The sequence below is a fragment of the Mangifera indica genome, chromosome 10, assembly GCF_011075055.1.
Source record: "Mangifera indica cultivar Alphonso chromosome 10, CATAS_Mindica_2.1, whole genome shotgun sequence".
Classification (NCBI taxonomy): Eukaryota; Viridiplantae; Streptophyta; class Magnoliopsida; order Sapindales; family Anacardiaceae; genus Mangifera; species Mangifera indica.
Window position 1 is genome coordinate 1663315 of NC_058146.1, and position 23092 is coordinate 1686406.

A 23092-nucleotide genomic window follows, 5' to 3' on the forward strand; every position below is an offset into this window, starting at 1 on the left:
TTTAGACATTTGAAAATTTTTAAATCTTTTTTAAAATATTTAAATTTTAATATATATTTCAATAGTTTTAAAAATAATAACTATACCTCCAAATAACTTAATAAAATATAATATTTTAAAATTAATTAGAATTTTAATATTTTAAAAAATCTAAGTGATAAATTTATAAATTGATAAAGATATCTAATAATTCAATATTATATTAATAACAGTTTCATAATTTCAATAAAAATGCAAACAATCATTTCTAAGAAAATAAAACAAAATTCAATAATGGGCATAAATAACAAGTAAAAATTTGATTATTTTAAATTTAAAAAGTAAAAATTTATCAACTCGTCACACCCTAGATGAAAAATAGTCATTTGGCCATTCCATATATATATATATATATATATATATATATTAGTAAAATTGTATATCTTTAAGAGAAAGAATAAGATTATGCATACCCCTTTTAAATACATAAATTATAATTTTATTTATTGCTTGAATTACAATATAATATACATAAGCTTTTTCTAAATAAATTATATTGTTTAATAAATATAAGATTTTTTTTTTTTCATAATTTGTCATATATGAAAAAATAATGTTATGTATATTAAAGTTTGACCATTTTATTAGATATCATCCAATCATTTGGTTATTAAAATGAATAATTAAAATTAAAATATGTAATTTTATTTTTTATATATATATATGTATCATCATATAATTGAATATTATTTTATTTTTAATTTAAAATATTTAATTATATAATAATATATATAAATATATATATCTTTAGAATAAATATATATAATTTTATTAAAAGTAAAAATAATGAGGGTGCTCAAAATTATGCGTAATTCCGGATTCTAAAGTTGAAAAGGAGGTGGAAGAAAACGTACACGCTTGAGTATTGGCAGGCATTATGGAATTAAATAGTTAAGGCGTTGAAACTAAAAAAAGTAGAATTATGAAATTCTTTGATTTGGATTCTAAACGTGACAATTAATTAATTATATTATAAAGTTTGATAAAAATAAAAGATTATTCATATCATACGTTACCGTCCACTTGATTGCATGACGGTGACAACACTATAAGATAAATCTAGTGAGGAATATAAAACAAACACAGACGAAAAAACAGGCAACCATTCTGATTCTTTCTATTGCCTATCAGCTTATATGTTATTTTAATGTTCTTCAAAAAATTAGAACAATAATCCAAGAGTTAAAATATTTATTTAACTTATGGGCATCCTTAATTGTTGGAATATTATATTGTAGGATCACTATTTTTACCGAAATGACAAGAAAATCCTGACCCGGGAAGGCTTTCTTCTTGGGTGGGAATCCACAGTTTTTGAGAATTTTGAGACCTAGAAGATAAGATTGATTGGCCAAATTTATGCAAAAGGTGTCCGAGCCCTACCCAATATAAAAAAATTCGGTCAAAGGATTATTTCCCACCCAGGTTTTAAACCGATAAATTATCATCAATTAATTTTTTAAAATTTAAATTCTCATTAAATTGTTAAAATTTATTATTAAATTTAAAAATAAAATTTGTATTTAACTATAAATATTAAAAAAATTAAAAAATTATCATATTTCTTTCATAAGTTTAAAAATCTAATAATTTTTCTTCTATAATATTCAAAAAATTACATTTTTCTCTCATAGTGTTTAATTTTTTTTAATAACCACTTTTCAATTATCACTCTAAGAAAGTCGTTAGTCAATCTTTTCACCACCTTTCTCTTCGATGGTTTATTAATGTGAAAATCATCGAAATGATCAAAAGATATTGTATAGATTTGTGCACCATTTGACTACTTTGTATCGACTAGACGATGTACGTGTTTGTTTAAAAAAAAAAGATAAATAAAATTATATTAGATGAGGATTTTAAAAATTAAGATATTACAATAACAGAAGTTGCATGTATTTGTTGAATTAGGATTAGATCAACTACTCTAAGCAAATAAAATCCGAACGAAACTTTGATTCCAATAATCACCCCTTGATACCTTTTTTTTTTTGTAATAAATAAACTATATTTAAATCAGATTATTTATTTGAGATTAAATTATCTATACCAAACAGATGAATAAATATATTTAAAATCTTTTTCTTTCGATGCTCATCCAACGTTTGCAGACAGCTCTTTCCTCTCTTGAACTAGAAATAAGTGACAATTGTTAGCATGAGGGAGTGAAAAGACCAAGACAAAAGTTATCTAGCTGTAAGACATGTGGAGTATCACGTGCATAGGAGGAGACGAATTATAAGAAAGAGTAGAGGCAAATTATGCGGGGTTGACCGCGACTGGAGAGTCACAATAAGGCGTGGCTTGTGGGCCACTCTGTCTCTACACACGCACGTGTTTCCTCCGCTGCTAAACGACACACTTACGGACTTACTTGCCTCCTCTCTGTGCCTTCGGTGGCGTTTCATTCTCAGTGGTACATTGTAACCATTGGCAAGGTGTTTGTGCTTCTCAGTCTCTGACTGCCTCTGCCTTACTCCTGTTTTCGTCAAGTTAAAGGAAGACAATGTAGTACTTACGTATCCTTTTTCGTGCATTATAGTTACACCTGTACCCAGTATTAATCAATTTATAATTACATTGTTAATTAATTAATTAAGATGGCTTAATAATCAAACTTAAAGAAACGAGAGGTGGAGAGACAACCTGGACCCGCACATTCCTGTGTTTATCTTTGACCATTGACACACGTCTAATCCAAAATAATTATTGATTCTCTTTCCTAATAAAATAAGCATCTGACACACGTCAAAAACTTTTAATATTTATTAAAATCAAATAAATTTATCATCAAATTTTAATAAATAATTATTTAAAAAATTAAATTTTAGTATTTAAAACATTACCTAATGATGGAATATCTTTGACAATAATCAAAATTACTTGAAAATTTTATTTTTTTAATCTAAGTAATAAATTTTAAAATTAATGAAAGAAAAACGTAATTTATTTATAATTTAAAAATATAAATATATAAATATTTTTATATAATTCGGATAGAAATATTGGATGATGCCTCCCAACCAAGGCAAAGAATTTCAATTTTGACCAAACCTCCCTCAATTCCTATCCAACTATAGTTAGGTTCCAAGGAATAACTGCCACACGTGTGGCCCAGTCTCTCTCAGTAAACAATAACATAATATAACAAAACCCAACCTGCCTTCTCTTCCCAAACCAAAACTAAAACTAAGTCCAAACAGAATTTTCAGACTTTCTCTCTCTCTCATTCACTCATCATGCCTGGAAGCTTAGACCCCTTGGATTTATCCATTCAGATTCCTTATCATTTCAGGTGTCCCATCTCTTTGGAGCTCATGCGTGACCCCGTCACTGTCTGCACCGGTCAAACGTACGACCGTCCCAGTATCGAGTCATGGATCGCCACCGGTAACACCACCTGCCCCGTCACTCGGGGCCCGCTCACCGACTTCACTCTCATCCCCAACCACACTCTTCGTCGACTCATTCAAGACTGGTGCGTCGCTAACCGCTCTTTCGGCGTCGAGCGTATCCCCACTCCCAAGCAGCCCGCTGAGCCCGCCTTGGTTCGCTCTCTTTTGAAACAAGCCGCCTCCGACTCCAACGCTTGCAGCTCGCGTCTCTCCGCTCTGCGTCGACTCAGAGGGCTCGCTCGTGACTCTGATAAGAACCGTTCTCTTATTTCATCCCACAACGTACAAGAAATATTGACGAATATTCTTTTCTCGAATTTTAACTCTGAGTCTTCAAATGAATTGAACCACGAGTCGCTCGCGCTACTCGTAATCTTCCCGCTCAGTGAGTCGGAATGCGTTTGTATAGCTTCAGACAACGATAAAGTTACGTATTTGTCAAATTTGTTATATCATCCTTCGATAGAAGTCCGCGTCAACTCAGCTTCACTCTTTGAGATTGTCTTAGCTGGCATGAGATCTCAAGAGCTTCGTTCTCAGATCAGCAGAGTGGATGAAATTTTCGAAGGCGTGATTGATATTTTAAGAAATCTTCAATCTTATCCACGTGGTTTAAAAGTTGGGATCAAGGCGCTCTTCGCCTTGTGTCTTGTGAAACAGACGAGACACAAAGCGGTGGCGGCTGGCGCGGCGGAGACGTTAGTTGAAAGGCTGGCGGATTTCGACAAATGCGACGCCGAAAGAGCTTTGGCGACGGTGGAGTTGCTGTGCAGAATCCCATCCGGGTGCGCTGCTTTCGCATCCCACGCGCTCACCGTGCCACTCCTGGTTAAAACGATCCTAAAGATCTCGGACCGAGCGACGGAGTACGCAGCGGGGTCTCTCCTGGCGCTTTGCTCGGCGTCGGAAGAGAGCCAAAGAGAGGCTGTAAACGCTGGCGTGTTGACTCAATTATTGCTTCTGTTACAAAGCGATTGTACTGACAGGGCAAAGAGAAAAGCCCAGATGCTGTTGAAATTGCTAAGGGATTCTTGGCCTGAAGATTCAATCGCCAATTCGGATGATTTTGCTTGCACCGAAGTTTTTCCTTTTAGATGAAGAAATGAAATTCATTGTATAGTGCAGGAGTTTGTAATTGTGTATGTATTTTTGTATGAAAGAATTTTTTGTTCTTGTGAAAAGTTTCAGAAAAACAAAATGAAAAGATACATCTCCATAATTTTTCTTTTTTAGTACTTATTTTGTCCAGTAGTTACAGTTTCGATGTTTATTCTAGTTCTTCATCTTCAAAAATAGCAGTTCCAGAAAGCTTATCCTGGAATCATGAAAATTTGAAAGTTGGGAAGTTGGAGAGGTTGACTGGGTTTTTGTTTGAAATTTTGAAGTTGGGTCTGTCTCTGATGACTGGGAACCTGTTGTTGCAGTGCTGTGTTGCAGCCAGGTTTCTTTCAAACAATAATGGTAAATTTTTATTTTGTTTTTTGTTGGGATAATGAAGCCGAGGCTCTGAGCGATGCATCAGTTGGAACAGGAATAGGAATAAGAATTAGAAAGGAAACTGTGTGCTGTAACTTGTGGGGACTGGTGCAGATAGATACTCTGGTTGATGGGTTCAGAGATAAAGATGAGAAATTTGTGCAGGATGTTTGACTCTGTTGATGCAGTGGGTGGGGACAAGTCAGTTTGGTGAATAATAGGTAAGATCTGGGTCATCGATAGGACATGGAAGCTTTAGTATTTAGAGAAGAGTTGAGTAGCAGAAAACTCAACTCCGTGGCGTCTGCATGTAAACTACCACTCAAAAAGATGTAGAACAAGTGATGGGTGTGATAGTCAGTCACATGTTGACCATGGAATCACATGACCCTGTGGCTATTCTCTTCTTCCACACCAAGTTTTGAATACTCAATAAAATATTCAGAGGATATATTTTAATATAATTGAATAATTTTAAATTAAAAACAAAAAAACATCTAATTACATCACGATATATCATTTAAATACCTAATTAAATACTTAAAATTGAGTGTTCATAATTTTATTATTTCAACTATATCCGCTTGTGTGAATGGTGATAGATGGAGCTCAAATGCTCTGACTCCTATTTTATTTGGGGTCAAAAGAATAACTGGGAATTCTTCCTTTGTATCCTAAGATATGGGGCATTTTGGACCCAGTCCCACTAATGTTATCACCCTTTTTCCTATTCTTCTTCAACCTCTCTCTCTGTTTTAAACTCATGAATCATTTGTATTATGTGGCGCTCCCATAATGGACTTGAAAAACTTCATTTCTGATTAAATTTCATAATGTTGAATTTCCAATCCCTTCTACAAAAATTTTTCTCACTAGCCCTAATGTGACTTAACAGCAAGCAGTCATGTCTAAACTTAAAATATGAGGAGCTTTATGAAGAGGATGGTTGGTAATATTGTGACTAGTCACTAGACCATTTTTCAACATTTGGGCTATTTTGGGCTTCATTACAATATTAAATACTTTATCCTATATTTCTCGCCCAAGCATTTTAGGTTAATCATATATGAGGGCCGTGACAGAAATTTATCTGTAGAAAAATCAGATAATATTTTATAATCAATAATAAAACTATATGTATATACTAAATTGAATAACAATTAATATAAATTATTAAATAATTAGATAATTTTTAATTTTAAAAAAATAACACTGAAACACAAGATAACCCATTATTATTGGTAACCAAATTGATATTTACTATAAATACATATAATATTGCCCTTTTACAATATTTAGTTGAATAAAGATTACATATACAAATAGTGAACACTAATGGTTATGAATAAACTTATGTGTGATCATATAATTTGAAATCTTATTATTTATTTGATTATTAATTCAAAATCACTCAATCACATGATAATAAGTCAATTTGTTTTAGAGATGACAACAAAAAAGAGCAAAGTCAAATACCCTATTTCCTATCCCTATCCTCACAAGGGATATCAATTCCCACCCCTAGTTAGTCCCCATTACATAGATAATAAAAAATCCCCCTCATCCTTATACTTACAGAAAAAAATCTCCTCTTTATATCTTCTAAATATATTATAAATATATTAAATAACAAAATTAACTAAAACTAAAATCAATCTATTATTTTAAATACCACAAATAACACATGCTAAATACTTTAATATGCACCATAAAAAATATAAATAATTTAAAACTATAAAAATATATTACTATTTTAAACAAAAATATTTAATATAAAAGGGCTGGAATGGGGCAAGCTAAAGGGGGGATATATGCTACCTATTCTCAATTATGAAAATATTTTTCGTTCCTAACTTTATCTCATTCTCTATTTTTATTAGAATCTTCTCTTCGTTAAAATTGAGATAAGTTAAAGACCTAAATTTGGGTCAAAATTGTATATCTAGTTAATTTATAGTTGTTAATTTCTAAAGATACCTATGAGAAGCATTATTTTTATATCAACTGTGCTGAATGAGAATAAACAAGTTGATAATTGAAAACTAACACATCCATTTGTTAATTCCATTTAACAGTAACAATCCATTTCCAAAATTTATGTCTTTAAGAGTCAACTTGATTAAGTTGAAACAATAACTTTATTCCAAGGAAAGAAACTTTGGAGTACTCGTTCACCAAGATATATATGCATCTTAGTGCCCAGTTTCGTCATCTTCATATTCAAGAAGAGATCCAGATTGCAAGCTCACCTGCAGCCTTTTTATATATGTCCTCTACCGGAATTGCCTCAGTGAACTGTTCGGAATCTCTATTCACCTGCAACATACACCCAATTGGCCAATTCATTAAAATAATGAATCCACTGTTAAGTTTGCACCTGAAAATAGGTTATAAAATCTTACTTTTGCTTGAATCAAGATAATTCTTCGGTTGGAATGGGAGGAAACTTGAGCAGATATCACCTCGATCTTATACTTCTCAAAAATATAGCTAATGGTGGTTAAGAGGCCAAGTTTCTTCGGCGAACACAAGTTTATTTGCGCTGCATCTCCAGAGATGTTCAAAACAACATTGGGTGAAGTCCATGTTTTGAAGACCGCAGGGCTGGGTGATGCCGAAACCAAATTTGTAGGGTTAACTTTACTGGCGGGTTCAATGGCCAAGTTTGAGGATGCTACTTGATCAGCTAAAAATGCCTCCCTCGACTTAGAAGCTTGCTTCTTTGCGTCGGTTGTCGACGGTGCTTCTCCTTGAAGCCTTTCCATCTTTTTCTTTTCTAGCTTTTGCAGAGTTTGTTCCAGGGTTTTGATGTACTTCACTGCTTCATCCACAACGGTGCACTTGTCGGCCTGTTCAGTATATACAAAACAAAAGTTAGTTTTTCATTTATTGCTAACTAAGACAATTTGGTTAAATTGTTCTTCGTTCTACTTAGAAAATTGGCCTATTCCGACGTTTTGGTGCGTCGGGACGCCATGAAAGAGCATCGCCACCTAGCACAACCACAAACATTTTGCTGATAGTTTTTCCATTAAATCTGTTGAAATAATCATATTTTGATGTAATGAACTAGAATTTTTCAACATTGAAGAAAAAACAATTCAAACAAAATCGTAACAGATGCGGCTGCAGTTAAGCACTATACACCAACCGGCATAGGAAGCAGTGGCGGCAGATACAGGGGGAATAGGGGTGGTCGGTTGAGTTAATCTGAAAATTACTGGTTTATATATATATATATATATATATATATATATATATATATATATATATATATTACTATAACTCTAAAATTTTATACTAAATAATTTTAGATTTTATTATTTCTTATTTATCCTACATATTTTATTTTTCTTCAAGTTACCTCTCACTAATTAGAAGCAAAGTTGACTATTCTGAATACTACCCACTTTCGGTATTTATTTTCTCAAATAGTAAAAAAGTCTGAACTAAATAAGAATATTAATTCTATAATAATTGAACAAAATCTATATATAGAAAATGTTAATATAATTATTAAAATTTTACACTAATCTTTTTTGTTTTTATTACTTTTTATTGATTCATATATATTTTAATTTTATTCAAACTTAACTACTAAATTTTATTTTTGCATTCACTATTGATCAGAAAACCCCTAATATTATCTATCAGCATTCATTTTGGTCTTTATGTTCCCAAATAGAAAAGAAGTTTAAATTAAGTAAAAATATTAATCCTATAATAATTTACCAAAATTTATATATAGAAAATATTAATATAATTGCTAAAATGTTTGCCAATTCTTTTTAAATTTTATGAATTCTCTTTGACTCGCACATATTTTAATTTATTCAAACTTAACCCCCAAGTATTATTTTTGAGTTTGTCATTGATTGGAAGACCTTTAAGTATATCTTTGGTTTCACTATTGATCGGAAGCAGAATTAACATATTCCGAACATTAGCCACTTTGGCCTTTTTTTTACTCAAATAGTAAAAAACATGGAATCAAGTAAGAATATTAATCCTATAATAATAATTAAGAAAAAAGTGAAATCAAGAGATAAAAATGGGCGAAATGGATAGACAAAGGAAAACAAACATGAAAATCTAGGCAGATTGGCAGTTGTATATATATAAGGTATCTATCTGCAGAGAAGAGCTGGCTTATGGCCTGTCAAAACCAGACTTAGATTGAAAAATGAATGAAGATATATAGAGATTTGATTTATATCTATTTACCTGGGGAGGAAGTTGAGGAAGCAAAGCATAAAGAGTAGCAAACATCTCGTTCATCTTCTTCCTCTCTCTCTCTCTCATCTCTCTCATCTTCTGTCTCTCTCTCGCTCTCTCCATGTTTGTTACACAACCTTATGTTTGAAAAATGACTGATATATATAGAGAGTATAGTAGCATATCCTTTACAATTTTATATTAACCCTTCTTAAATTTTATTATTTGTTACAGGTACGTTCATATTTTATTTTTATTAAATTTCGACCTCCCTAATTATTATCTTTGAGTCTAATATGATAAGAAGGAATACTACCCACTTTGGTATTTATATACCCAAATAGGAAAAAAGATCAAAGTAAGAAAGAATATTAATCTTGTAATAATTAAAAAAATCACAATAGATTTCATTTTAGTTAAGTACTATTCATGTAATACAATGACATGGGATATGCTCAAAGAAGGTCAAAGGTGGTAAGTTAACCCCCTTTGGTTCAAAAAAATGATTGATTTATATATATAGAAAATATTAATATAATTTCTATAATTTTCATTTACTCTTTATAGGTTTCATTTTTCCTATTGACCCCATATATTTTAATTTTATTCAAACTTAACCCCTAAATATTATCTTGGATACATTATTAATTGAAAGACTCATAAGTATTATATTTAAATCTGTAATTGATCATAAAATATCTAAATATTATCTTTAAAACTGTCACTGATTAGAAGATTTCTAAGTATAATGTCTAGGTCCAACACTATTAAAAGCAAAGTTTATTGATTTCGAGCACTACCTACTTTGGTATTTATGTACACAAATAGGAAAAAACTTCAAATTAGGTAAAAATATTAATTCTATAATAATTGAAAAAATCACAATAGATTTCATTCCAATTTAGCACTATCCATACAGTACAATGACGAAGGATGTACCGAAAGAAGGCCAAGGGGGCAGTCATTTGACCCCCTTTGGGTTTGAAAAATGATTGGTTTATATATATAGGAAATATTAATATAGCTACTAAAATTTTTCACTTACCCTTTAAAGATTTCATTATTTGTTATGGACCTGCATATTTTAATTTTATTCAAACTTAACCCTTAAGTATTACTTGGGTTTGTCATTGATTATAATACTCTTAAGTATTATATCTGGATCCGTCATTGATCAGAAAACTTTTACGTATTATTTCTGAATCCATCATTGCTCGAAAGACCCTTTAAGTATTATCTCTGAATCTGTTATTAATCGGAAGACCTCTAAGTATTATCTCTAAGTCTTTATGAATATTAATCCTATAATAATAATTAGGAAAAAAGTGAAACTAAGAAAGGAAACGAGCTTAGTGGATCAACAAAGGAATATATATATATAGATTGAAAATTGAAAGAAGATATACGGAGATTTAATTTATATATATTTATCTATTTACCTTGGGAGAAACATGAGGAAGCAAAGCATGAAGGCTAGCAAACATGTTCCTCATCTTCTTCCTCCTCTCTCTCTCCGTCAATATATGAATCTCATGTTCAACCGAATCACCACCACCACCGTTGCTTCCTTTTCCTTCTTTCACAACCCTATTGTTATTATTCTTATTATTATCACCACCATTATTTGATTCCTTATTTTCCCCTCCTCCTTGCTTCATCTTATTAGAACCCGAAGGTGCTGCCGCCGCCACCTTCTTCCTCTCTTGACCACCACCACCACCGCCTGAACTAGTATTAATATCATTGTTACACTGGTCAGAAACAGCGGGAGGCCATGACTGGTCATCCCAGAAGAAAGAGTAGAGCAGGGAAGTTTCCTCAGGCATGGCAGCCATGAAAACAGAAAGAAAGCAGAAAGATTAGACGCGTTTAAGAAAAAAGGTGGCTGGCAAAGTGTAAACAGAGAGGATTGAGTTGGGGAAGAAAAACACAAAATACAATCATAAGGTGGTGCCGTTACTTGCCGTATTATATAGCAAAACAAAACCAAAACGGATGCTCTATCTACGTAACCGCGTGCTGCAGAAGATTTATTCTTTGCTTCTTCTTCTAAAAGGTGCCCAAGTTAATGATGAATTATATCAAACTTAACAAAAATATCATCTTCGATTCAGGATTCTTGCATAATAAAGCAAAACCAGACACAAGTTTTAGTATTTTTGTTGATTGTAATTTGCATTTTCTCCTCTTTCATAATTGCTTTTTGTCGGTTTTCGAGCGATGATATATATCCAATTTTGAGTACCCAATTAAATATTTAAACGACGTATCATCGATACATTATTGGTGTGCATAATTTTATTAAAAAAATTAAAAACGTATCCTCGTATTACCATATAATTTAATTATTTATTTTATTTCAAAATCACTTATTTTATATAAGTCGTATTATTTTATTTATTTATTTATATTAATATTAAAATTTATACAAAAAAAAATTATCGGTTATGGTAGGAAACATCCATAGTTTTTCTCTAATAATCACTAATTATAATTATGGTTTTTATTGATAAAAAAATATTTACTTTAAAATAATAGAAATTAACATAAATTTCATTTGTATTAGAAAAAAAAATATTTTTTATTAATTAATACAGGTTTTTCTACCAATAAATAGGTATATATTTTTTAATTTTTGTTTACCAATAAACAATAAAATTTAGGCAATAAAACTATAGTTACCAAATTGAAAAACAAAATAAGATATAGTGTTATAAAATTATTAAAATTTCTACTTTCTATAATTTAAATTACCTAAAAAAGTAATTAATAATTATGAAATGTAACCTTATATTAAAAAATCTAACATTTATAAAATGCTAATTAATATGGATATTGTGTAATTGTTTTCAAAATTATGCATGCATCTATCTACATGAGGTAAGAAATCTAGTAGGTTTTTTAATAGAGAGAAACTTTTATATTTGTTACCTTAATTAATCAGTCTTGGTATAATTAAAGTGCAATAAATTTAATTTTAGACTTAAATTATTATTTCATACCATTAAATCTCTTTTTAAGTCCAAAAATAATTAAAATTACCATAATTATAAAAACATTATTTTTTTTTTCCTAAGATTATCCTTCACTAATAATTTTTTAAATCTTTTAGTTAATCACATAACTTTTTTCTCCCCTCTTAAATAAAGTTCTCATCTTTATTTTTCTCTTGGCATTAAATTCCAAAAATCTAAATATTCCTTCAACAACTTCATATTTCTTTTTATAGTAATGTTATATGTACAATTTTTATATATAATTTTATGTATAAATAATAACACATTATCATATAATTGATAGTTGAAAATTAAAGATAAAACAATACTCAATTATATAGTAATATATCATTATTTGTACAAAAAAATTATACATATAGTTTTATCGTTCTTCTTAACTTAAAACCTACACAAAATATTGCTGATTCCAAGTACCACTCTAGCTCCACCATATTAAATGTCATTTTGTTGCGGGTAATTTTATGTGTACTATTTTAGAATATTCAATCAAATACTTAGATGACGTGATTATTGTATAATTAAATATTATTTTATTTTTAATTTAAAATTACTTCACAATATAATCACACGTCATCTGGGTATATTCAAAACTTGACATACATTTTTATTATTTTGCTATAGAGTAGGAGTGGGAAAGGTGTTCTAGAGCTATCAAGAAATTGTTCATACATTTCTGGTTTTCATATTTCTTTTTTACCAAGAAACATAGAGGCCAAAATATGAAAGAGAAGTGGAATAAAAAAATAATAAAAAGTTTTAAAAACACCACCCTTTCCCAATGGATAAAAACTATCTTCCATCTCTTCAAAATATTTTCAATCTTAAATAGAAAAAAACTCAAGCACTAGGGTTTTTGTGTTTCAAGAAATAAACATTTTTCAATATTTGAGACATTGAATCCTAGGATCGCCTAAAGAATAAAAAATAAAACTTTATATATAAAATAATATAAATTTAAAACTCAAATCACATATTCAATAAATATGACTTTTGATTTTTTTTAATTTAATGATTATAAAATAGATCTCGAGCTAGTTAGTTCCCACTCAATATGACAATCCAATTCAAATGAATTTTCTTGGTACTTAAAAAACATATATATATATATTTTGGGGTATAACCTTTTTTTTATATATAATTACAAATATAAAAATTGATTTTTTTTTTTGGAAAAACTAATATTGAGACTTATAAAGAAATTGATTAGCACTTAAATTACACCTCTTTAAATTCTATGTTACTACTTTTAATAAATTTAATTATTGTATCGACATAGTATCGAAAAGACTTCAGTATTCTCACTAATTTTTTTTTTTAAATCCAAAAATAATACAATAGTTTATAATATTTGATATCTATTTAATTTTGTAATTGAATTATTTTAAATTAAAGATAAAGTACCATTCAATCATAATATATTATATATATATCTAATTATATACTTAGAACTATATACGTATAACATTACTCAATAAAAAATACAACTGACATAATTCAATTCACCATAGAGATACCATCCAAATATGGTTGAACTAAACAAAATACTAGTTATCCTTCTGAAAGCTTGATGTTAATTGTATTATTCAAATATTTTTATTACTGTCATAAAGCTTTGATGGAATGTAACCCTTTCCTCACTCATGCTGCAATTTGTGACAGACATCATCTCCATCTGCTAATGCAATTCATAAGCAAGAAAACCCCGTTTCCATTTGGAGGATAAAAAGTGTGTATAAAATAGGATATCAGCCACCTGATTATCTAATTTACGTTCCACTGCCAAGAAACTGAATTTCAGGAGCTCCAAGAACAGCGATGGACTCTCTCATGTAGGAAGTGCCGTTGTCTTACAAATGGGACACAAGTTTTTCTGCATTAGCCATTGTTTTATGCAGTTGTTATGGAAGTCATGTCCGCAATCCAGCATCCCAAGATCATCCCCGTCCATGTAGTCCTCCTGCCACACGCAAGGTGACAAAAGTAAGGAGAAACTGTAATAAGTTAGCTGAAAGATTTTTCAGGTATCCGTTTTCTCTTCACCAGCTTATACCTGACATATACAGCATGGCTCCTGGTCTAACGGAACTTCTATTGCAATGGACATGTATTTTTTCTGTTTCATTAACTTCAAAATAGTCTCCTCGCTCAGTCCGGTGCTCACATTACCTATGCGCTCTTCAAGCGCCAACAATTCCTAGTATTCGAATCATTGTATCAGCAGAAAACCTTCAAAGTGAAATAACTGACAGGGATATATAAGATCCCTATCATACCTCATAAGACATGTTATCAACATCAAGGCGCATATCTCTGTGCCTGTCATGCATTTCAGCCAGACCCTGGTATATGAATGGGTCAAAAAGCATATAATCCTGGAACATCACCACATGAAGGTCAAATGTTATCCATGATCATGTAATATTTGAGAGACAAAATCCTAAGCATACTTTACAACGACAGTGGCTAGAGAATCAACCGATTATGTGCTTGCGCAGAAAAGCAGTAAAATTCACATTTGAGTGTCTGCTTGCACCTAATTCCATTAGACCAAGTGACGGATATCTTCTAGAATATACTAAGAAGAGTATAAAAGCTAAAATATTTCTCATTCACTTTTTACATCAATGGGGGCAGAATTTGATATTCTTATAAGAAAAGAACAAGCGAACAAGCAAACATGCATTAGAAGGGAAAAGGAATATAAACTTATTCCCAATATTAGCATGATCAACAAATGAGTGATATAGAGATAGCCAAGACCCACGTCTGGAGTCCAATCTACACAATCCCCCAAAACATTACCCAAATAAGAGTATGGATATAGATAAAAAGTAATCTCCAACAATCTTTGCACATAGGCTGTTTCCCCCCCAAAAAAAAAAAACTCCAGACCGTCAGAATTGAAGGTATGAGATCAATTGTTGGGGAAACATGTTTGCAGAAACAGAAATAGACAACTCAACCTTCATGCAAGTTAGATTGTTGCAATGTGAGTAACATTTGACAGATTTGAAAGTCAGCTAGCGAAATTATAATTCAAGCTACACTATGCCATCTGATGGCAACTATAAAACTACAACACCATATGATTTTCCCATTCTTTTGACAAAAAAAAAAATAATTTTATCATGGCAACTTAGTTGCAGATAATGTCACGAAGTATTCTTTATTTTAAAGAAATTTCATGTACGGTAGAGGTCAACCTTTCATCACCATGAACAAGTACTTTTATGAGACATAAAAGGGGGGAAATGACTGTCAAACTTAGCATGCTAGTAGTAAAAAGGTATCATAAAATTGAAAATTTTAAAAAAAAAAAAAAGTGACAAGAATATCAAACATGTATCATAAAAAAAAATAAAATTCAAACCTCAATCCTTAGGTTCTCCCCTCGACGCATGGCATGCAAAACTTGACGAATCTGGTGCACAAAAAATAACATGAACGTTTAAGTTCTCAGAATGCTTCACTAACACTTGGATAACTAACAATTATGATAGAAACCAACATAATGTACAGAATAAATAGATATCATAACAAGAGTATGAAGTCCCATAATCAAGAACGCATAAGCATGATGCGTACACTCTCTCAACAGCCCTAAGAAGTTAATGTCTAAGACTTGTAAATTTTAAGCACAAATGTACGGACACAATCATAAAAAAGAAGTCACCAATTGGGAAAAAAAGGGAGGGAACTTTTTAATCAGAATCAATAAATGCTTTATTTAGACTTGCTATGGAATTTTGTATTTGTTGCAATTTACACTTCCAATCTATGAACTACCTCACCAATATGTAGTTATAACCTTGTGAGAATCCTACAACTATCCTTGACATTCCACAACTTGTAATTTCTAGTAGAGAATCTTCTTCCTCTTTTTATTTATTTTTTTTGAAGACCAGGGAACCTCGCCCGACTTTGCTGGATAAGTAAACCCCGAGATGTAGTAACTAGACCCACAACCACTAGAAATCTTCTTTCCAAAACAATAATTTTCAATAAGAAAAACTAAATAAATAAGTAAATACAGACTAGTTAGAATTAGTCCTACAGCCACCTAATTTCATGTCAAATTCAAGCCTCGATACATTCTACCTCCATAACACAAGGCAAACTAAGTGACGGTTCATGTATTTAGACAAAATAAAAAAAACGAAATGTTAAAATTTCAAACAGATTGTGTTTAGTAGCCTAAGTGATACAGTAAAATGTAGTATTTAGAACAGCAGGTCATCCATACAACTGAAGCCTTGTTTAGTTCAAAACAATATATGCATCATATAAGAAGTCATCTGATAATCACCAGACATAATCCTGCAAAACTCAGCCAAACACACAACACAAGCCAATGCACAACCAAATTCACAAGCACAGGTAATTGAATAAGGAAATCAAATATTATTCATGCTGTAAGTTGCCGGTAACACTCAACTCAGACGAAGCAAATATTAGCAACAGTAAAGGAACTTATCCATTTTAGAGCCTTATATAAGTTGCAAACTTTATATAATACCGACCATACTAGTTCTCTCCTAAATCAGAATCAAGCTCACTGGTCACTTTGAACTACAAAGGAAATAAGGTCATGGATATCTAATTGTACTCTTTAGTCTGTTTCTCCTCTTTATCTTTTTCTTTAAAGAGTTATGGTTAGGGCTTCACCAAATGTACAAAAACATCTCTCCATCGATGTTCACATGTGTGCCTCCTGTTGGGTCAATTATCAATTTTCAAAAAAACTGCTACAACTTCTAATAGTTCAAGTTAAAACTTAAGAGTTTAATCAGGCTAAGATTCATCAAGTCACTCTTGGATTTTTCATAAAATCAATTCAACAATGCTCATGACAACTTACAATCATGAGGCTGCAAACTCACTAACTACTAATGTTTATGGCAACTAATTATTAAAGTAACTTCATCACCTCATTTCCTTCCTAAAAGTACACCTTCATTTTTTTCTTCATATCTCAGAACACGACTCTATGTCCCATGTTATCATCATCCTTTACGAAGGAGAATCTTTCAAAATCAATTTTATTCAACAAAGCCTTCAAGCATTTGAAGTCATAGCTAAAAATGACAAGCAACCTTCACATTAAAAAATAAAAAAAAAGCAAATTAAATTTCCTTGATGTCCCATGTTTTGTAACTATTTGGCAAACTTTCAATCAACAAGAACTTCACACATTTGAAAAATGTCACAGTTGAAAATGACATTCCTTACCTCCAATGTACCCACAAATAATCTTATCAAAAATTTCATTTTTCCATCAACACTATCTTTTTTAAATTTTTTGGGAATAAAACTCCATAGAAGAAATAGTTCTATCATGTTAATGACAAATGTTGTTGATGTTTTACTTCCTCTAAGGTTATTATTGTCTTTCTTTAATGGTAAACAGAACTTTATTAATTACAAGCAAGCAAGCAAGTCAGCAGAATAAAACAGAAAATGAAAAAAAATCTAAGATTTGTTGCCAAAATTATTTTTTTTCAATTTTTTCCAGAAAATAAGTAATCTCCTTGAATCCATTAGTAATCAAAGTCTAAATTCAAGCAAGAAATTGAATCTTATCCCATTAAACACGTCTACCTCCACTTCTTCAAAGCATCCTGTTCATCTTCAACAAAAATCACCCAAGAAATCATCATCATACAACAATTCATAGAACAACTGCCTTCCTACCACTGTCAAACACGCAAGTCCACTATAAACAATGAAACAAAAGAACTCAAAACCACGCAAGATCATTTATTTGCTCATGGTTTGAAGAAGGCCACCATAAAATATACTACCATCTTCACTGTTATATTTCAAGTCTAGTAAGTGTTGTTAATGAAAGGCAATACAGTACCATCTTCAATCTCCACAAGATGTTCTCTAAAAGTACTCAAATATACAAAACCCGAGCAACTATGAGAATTATTTACATCTATATTGACTAAAGTAATTGTATATAATATATTGAAGCTCTGTAATATCGAAGCCAACATCTGCTGTACCACAATATTTACTAGAAGAAATTTCATATCCAGGAGCAAATATGCAGACACATCAAAGTTGACAAGGAAAGGAAAAATAGAACAAACCTCAGATATAAGCCGGTGTCTCCCTTCAATGTCAGCAGCTAAAGCTTGTAAAGAACGGGGCATACCAAGAACATCATCACCTTGTCTCTCAACCAGTAACGACGACCTTCTAAGTGGTTGGGGATAAACCTGGCTATTAGAACCAGATGTCACCACTGCCTCCTGTGAAGATGATGGCCCAACAGATAATGGAGGAAAATGACCACTACGACCTCCAGATTCAGAGTCAGACGATGGAAATAAAGACCACGGTGCAAATTCTATTAATCTTTGATGACTATGCATTGTAGGGTTCTGGGGAACCCAGGCAGGAGCAGGCAAAGCATGAATGCTCGAATTGGATCCATTTCGTGTGTTTGAAGAAACACCTCCAGAAGAGCTTCCGGTGGCCAAACTCCAACTTGTTGGATCCTGCACCATAGTCCTTAATTCTGCTGAGGGTACAAACATGGGAAGCTCTGCATTATTCCTCGGGATGCTTATTAAGTTTGCTTCCTCTCGCAAGGCAGCACCTCTCTCTCCAGAGATGATAGAATTTGATAAATTTGCAGCTCTTGAACTGGAAGCCCCATTCCAAGAGAAAGAATGTACATTTCTTGACTGAGCAGAAACATGCATAGCAGGAGGCTGGTTCTGGGCAGCAATTGTATTTGAAGCAAAAGCTGCTGTCAATCTCAGGTCCAATGAATCACTAAATGGGAGAGGTACAGGTGACACTTGGGAGTGACCAACATTTGAACGCCCAGTACTTGCTGTTGATGATAAACTGAATGGCAGAGAATCCTGTTGGTTTCCTGGATCTACTCTTCTACTAAAATTTCTTAGGTGGTTTTCTGTATTTGCTGTGATACCTGAAGAAGGAAACCCAAATCTTGGGTTTGGCTGTTCAGGAGGACAAACACTAGGAGAACGCTGTGAAGGTGGAGACAAACTTAAGCTACTAGAGGCATCATAACTAGTAGGGCCAGGATGCCATAAAGCATTTTCAGCTTGAGGAAAGCAACTTGAATCCCCCGCTGAGCAAGACTGTCCAGAGGTACCTTCAAGGGCTTTTCTCTTGCAGGACAAACCCCAACCACCTAAAGAAGAACCTGAGCCACCACTGTTTTCCTCCATAAAACCAGAACTTCCAGATGAAGTCCCAACATTATCAGAAACAGCACCAGCAGAGTATGCCTGCTCTGTTTCCAGTGCACCTGAAGAACAGTGATTAAGCCCCCCAATAACAAGTCCACCATTACCACTGTGGTCAGCATATGCTGCACTTAGGTTGACATTTTGTGGAACATTATTAGAGCTGGATCCTTGAAAAAATAAAGGCTCACTTCTGACCTGATTGCCACTGCGGCTAATACTACGCCTCCCAGGAAAAATAACGCTAGGTGGTTCAAAACGCCTTTCTTCTGACCTTGGACCAACCCCATTAGAAGCAGTATATGAAGAAGACCAACCATGTTCCATTTTCATTCCATCATCATTCATTTGGTTTTGTGTACTCATCCTAGAGCTAGACTCACCTGAATTCCAACCACTACAGCTCTGATCATCATTACTAACAGCATTTACACATGATGCACCAGCAGAAGCTACTGTATAATTTGACAACCGGCTTTCCACAGGATTCAGCACGTTATTCAAAGAAGTCTGCTGATTCATACCAGTGTTATTGGAAACAGAACCCTGATCGATATTAACAGGTTCAGGGAAGGAATCAATGGTACTTCCTTGCCCTTGCATCAGGGCTGATGTATTCCCACCAAAAAAAATGTATAAGATATTAAAAATTATTCCAAATTTCGATCACAAATAATGGGTCAACTTATACAATTCTCAACCAAACAACACACGAAAGATATGCATAAACTCAAAATGGTAGCTGAAAAACGGGAAAGAAGAGAGCAAAGTCAACATAGTTATATAATAAAGGAAGGAAGGAATAGTCTAAACCAAAAGGATAATGAAGGTTAATTAAAGGAAGATCTTGCAGTTTCTACCCCCCACTTGCAGTCATAGTTGTAGGGCAACACTGCCCAGATTTAATGGATGGGATCCAATCTCATTTTGTGCATTAGTTCCACAAGAAACCCTAGCCAGATAGCTGCAAGTTCAAAAGAAACAATCATCTTTGCTGACAATGGATATTGATGTTTTACAGAAGGTGCACAAAACAAAGACATAAGTTACATAACACACAAATTATCGTTAAGAACCACCTAGATTGATGGAGCACTGGAGTACTCAACATCATAATCATTTCTATTTTTCTGTTATTGCATTATAATAAAAATGATGAGTCCTAATATAAATTCCAAACAAATAACCAGCATTTAAATGTCAAGCCATTCATAATTGCGGTTTAATAGCTTATTAGGCAAAAAGAAAATGTATTTAAAATTTCTACTTTAGATCAAGTCTCTAGAAGGAGTCATAAGCAAGAATCATATCAAATAATTACTCATTGAAATAATTCTTATAATGAGCTTTTCTATATTTTCCAACCCTATTTGTTTTCCGATTATTACACAATTAGATTCGCTCACATGTTAACATTTCTATCAAAAACATTCATGATTATCCATATTTTTCGCTGCACAGTTCACTGTACTAACTTCCTAGGTCCTATATATATCTTTTCATTCTATTCTTACAGTCTACTGGGACTTCATTCGAAACCCTTGATTTCGAGGGCATTTTAATGCCATTTACATTCTCCTATTATATACCGCTTTTTTGGCTCAAATTTTGCAGTAAGGTTATTATGGTTTACAAAATCTACAGCACCAGAACAAGAGCTGTACACAAGACATTCCGTGACTGGGCCATAAATTTGAACAAGTTCCCAAATACTACACTTTCAAGTCTTCAACACTTAATTCAAGCTTTATAATGTTCTTTCAGCATAATTCTCAAGCTACAACTATACCAACAATCACTTATAAAACCGTATAATACAAAGTACTTGCCTATATCAAATTATTGAAACGTAATTTTTAATTTTTTTTTTTTTAAGTCCTTATGCTAAATACCAGCATCAGTGACAAAAATATACAGGTTAGAAGTATCTAACAACGAATGTCTGTCCTATTATAGCAAATTACCATATTAAAGTTAAAAATTTGACCAGGTATCCAAAATCAAACAATGAAGAGCGGGGCATTAATCATAAAAAATTATGCAAAATTAAGAACTAGCATTGTCCAGCACAACGCTTTAACACATTAAAACACCCACAAAGCTAACTTCTAACAAAATCGTTTGGAAAAAACGGCTACAATCAGTGGTTTTACTGCGAATGTAAGAAAAAGGAGAATGACCCAATTCACCGAATTATTCAGTTAATCAGGAAACACGCAATTCAGAATCAAATGAATTGGTAAGGACGATACCCATCCCGAAAATATAAGACAAAAAAAGAACAAAAACAATGACAAAGAAGAAAACCCAATAGCGTTCAACTCGATCCCAGAAAATTACACAAAAGTTAAAGAAAAAAATCAAAGAAAAAAAAAGGAAAGAAACCCATAAACAGTAAATTGAAATGATTAAAAAATAATCCAAAAGCAATCAGAGGCCACACCACACAGAATAAAAAAATATAAATAAAAAGGAAATAGAAGATATTCAGAGAAGCACCTGAGAGTGAGGATCGATGAAATCAAAAAATGAGATTAAAAAAATGATAATTAAGAGGAAGAAGAGCGGTAGTTGAGAGAATCAGAAATCAACAAGGCATTAATTAATTTGGATTTTGATTCTTTTTTGGGGTTGAGTCGGGTTGGTCCTCTCTCTCTGATTGTGGGTATTGGTGTTGGGTTTCGGTTACTTAGATTGTCGATTGTTTGCAGGGAAAGAGAAGAGAAGGACAGGTAATTTAAAAAGAGAAGAGGACAAGAAGAAACGCAGGTAAGACATGGATGAGAGAGAATGACAAGGAGAAATAATTGGAGACGTTGGTTTAATCAGATTTTAGTGTTGAGTTGTGGAAAATTACCATATATCCCTAAAGCTTTCATAAGTAACATTTAATCCCAGATGGATCCGATGATTGAGCCAAAATCAAGTCAAGAGTATCCCCAACTCTAGTTTTAGTCCGGCCAACTCAACTCGATCAAGTTATAGAAAATTCTTTGACAAATTAATCTTTTTCGACACCTTTTTATTTTCTCTGTTTATTTTTATTTTTTTAATAATTTTTCTTTTTTAACTTCTTTTCTGATGATCTTTCTTCTCTTTTATCTTAGATGACTTTTCCGACAAACTTATCATTAATTTGAATGAGTCAAATTTGAACTTAAACCTATTCAAGTTTGATTCAATTATAAAATTTGCTAATAATAGGATCAAATTGTTAGTAAAATTTTATGTTGGATTAATTAAAAATGAAAAAAAAAACTAGGGATAAAATTAGAATATCCGGTTGAGTTGTAACTTGCATTGTGGTGTGATGTGTGTCAGTGAGCCGGGCTCTCTCTCTTTGCTTGGCTCCCATCTCATCCATCTTCCATTACACGTATCTTTCATGCAATTGTTTGGGTCCCATTTTATTTTCTCCTCCTTTGACTTATTTTAACCATTTTTTTTTTCTATTTTTACATTTCAAAATTCGAAATTCTAAATAATAAAAATATATTCTTATTATTAAATTTTAATTATCATAAATATAATTAAAATATTTAAAATAAAATAAAAAATTTGAGGCCGAGACATAATTCGTCTGTTTAGGTGGAGGCAACAGAGGAATGAAAGCGAGCGGGTGATGGGTGTTTAAGTAGGCCCATTTTGGTATTGAAAAGCCCAATTTTAATTAATGAAGTTGTTGCTACCTCATCTTATCATCGGCATCTCGGGGCCGACA

At 32.1% G+C, this 23092-nt stretch overlaps 3 protein-coding genes across 3 annotated transcripts; 1 reads left to right on the forward strand and 2 right to left on the reverse strand.

Moving 5' to 3' along the window:
• The first annotated feature begins 3127 nt into the window (after positions 1 to 3127).
• LOC123226992 (U-box domain-containing protein 26-like) lies at positions 3128 to 4632 on the forward strand. Its single transcript, XM_044651590.1, has one exon. It carries the CDS (start codon positions 3279 to 3281, stop codon positions 4530 to 4532), a length of 1254 nt encoding a protein of 417 aa, XP_044507525.1. The 5' UTR covers positions 3128 to 3278; the 3' UTR covers positions 4533 to 4632.
• Positions 4633 to 6967: 2335 nt separating this feature from the next.
• Positions 6968 to 11043, reverse strand: LOC123228422 (transcription factor bHLH95-like). Its single transcript, XM_044653849.1, has 3 exons — positions 10565 to 11043; positions 7313 to 7759; positions 6968 to 7226 (listed from the first exon to the last, which is right to left on the reverse strand). The coding sequence occupies exons 1-3, from the start codon at positions 10958 to 10960 to the stop codon at positions 7131 to 7133; spliced, it is 939 nt and encodes a 312-aa protein (XP_044509784.1). The 5' UTR covers positions 10961 to 11043; the 3' UTR covers positions 6968 to 7130.
• Positions 11044 to 13581: 2538 nt separating this feature from the next.
• Positions 13582 to 22181, reverse strand: LOC123227386 (E3 ubiquitin-protein ligase MBR2-like). Its single transcript, XM_044652164.1, has 7 exons — positions 21871 to 22181; positions 20232 to 20335; positions 18238 to 19979; positions 15513 to 15563; positions 14416 to 14514; positions 14193 to 14336; positions 13582 to 14099 (listed from the first exon to the last, which is right to left on the reverse strand). Exons 3-7 carry the CDS (start codon positions 19972 to 19974, stop codon positions 13968 to 13970), a joined length of 2163 nt encoding a protein of 720 aa, XP_044508099.1. The 5' UTR covers positions 19975 to 19979; positions 20232 to 20335; positions 21871 to 22181; the 3' UTR covers positions 13582 to 13967.
• Positions 22182 to 23092: the final 911 nt, after the last annotated feature.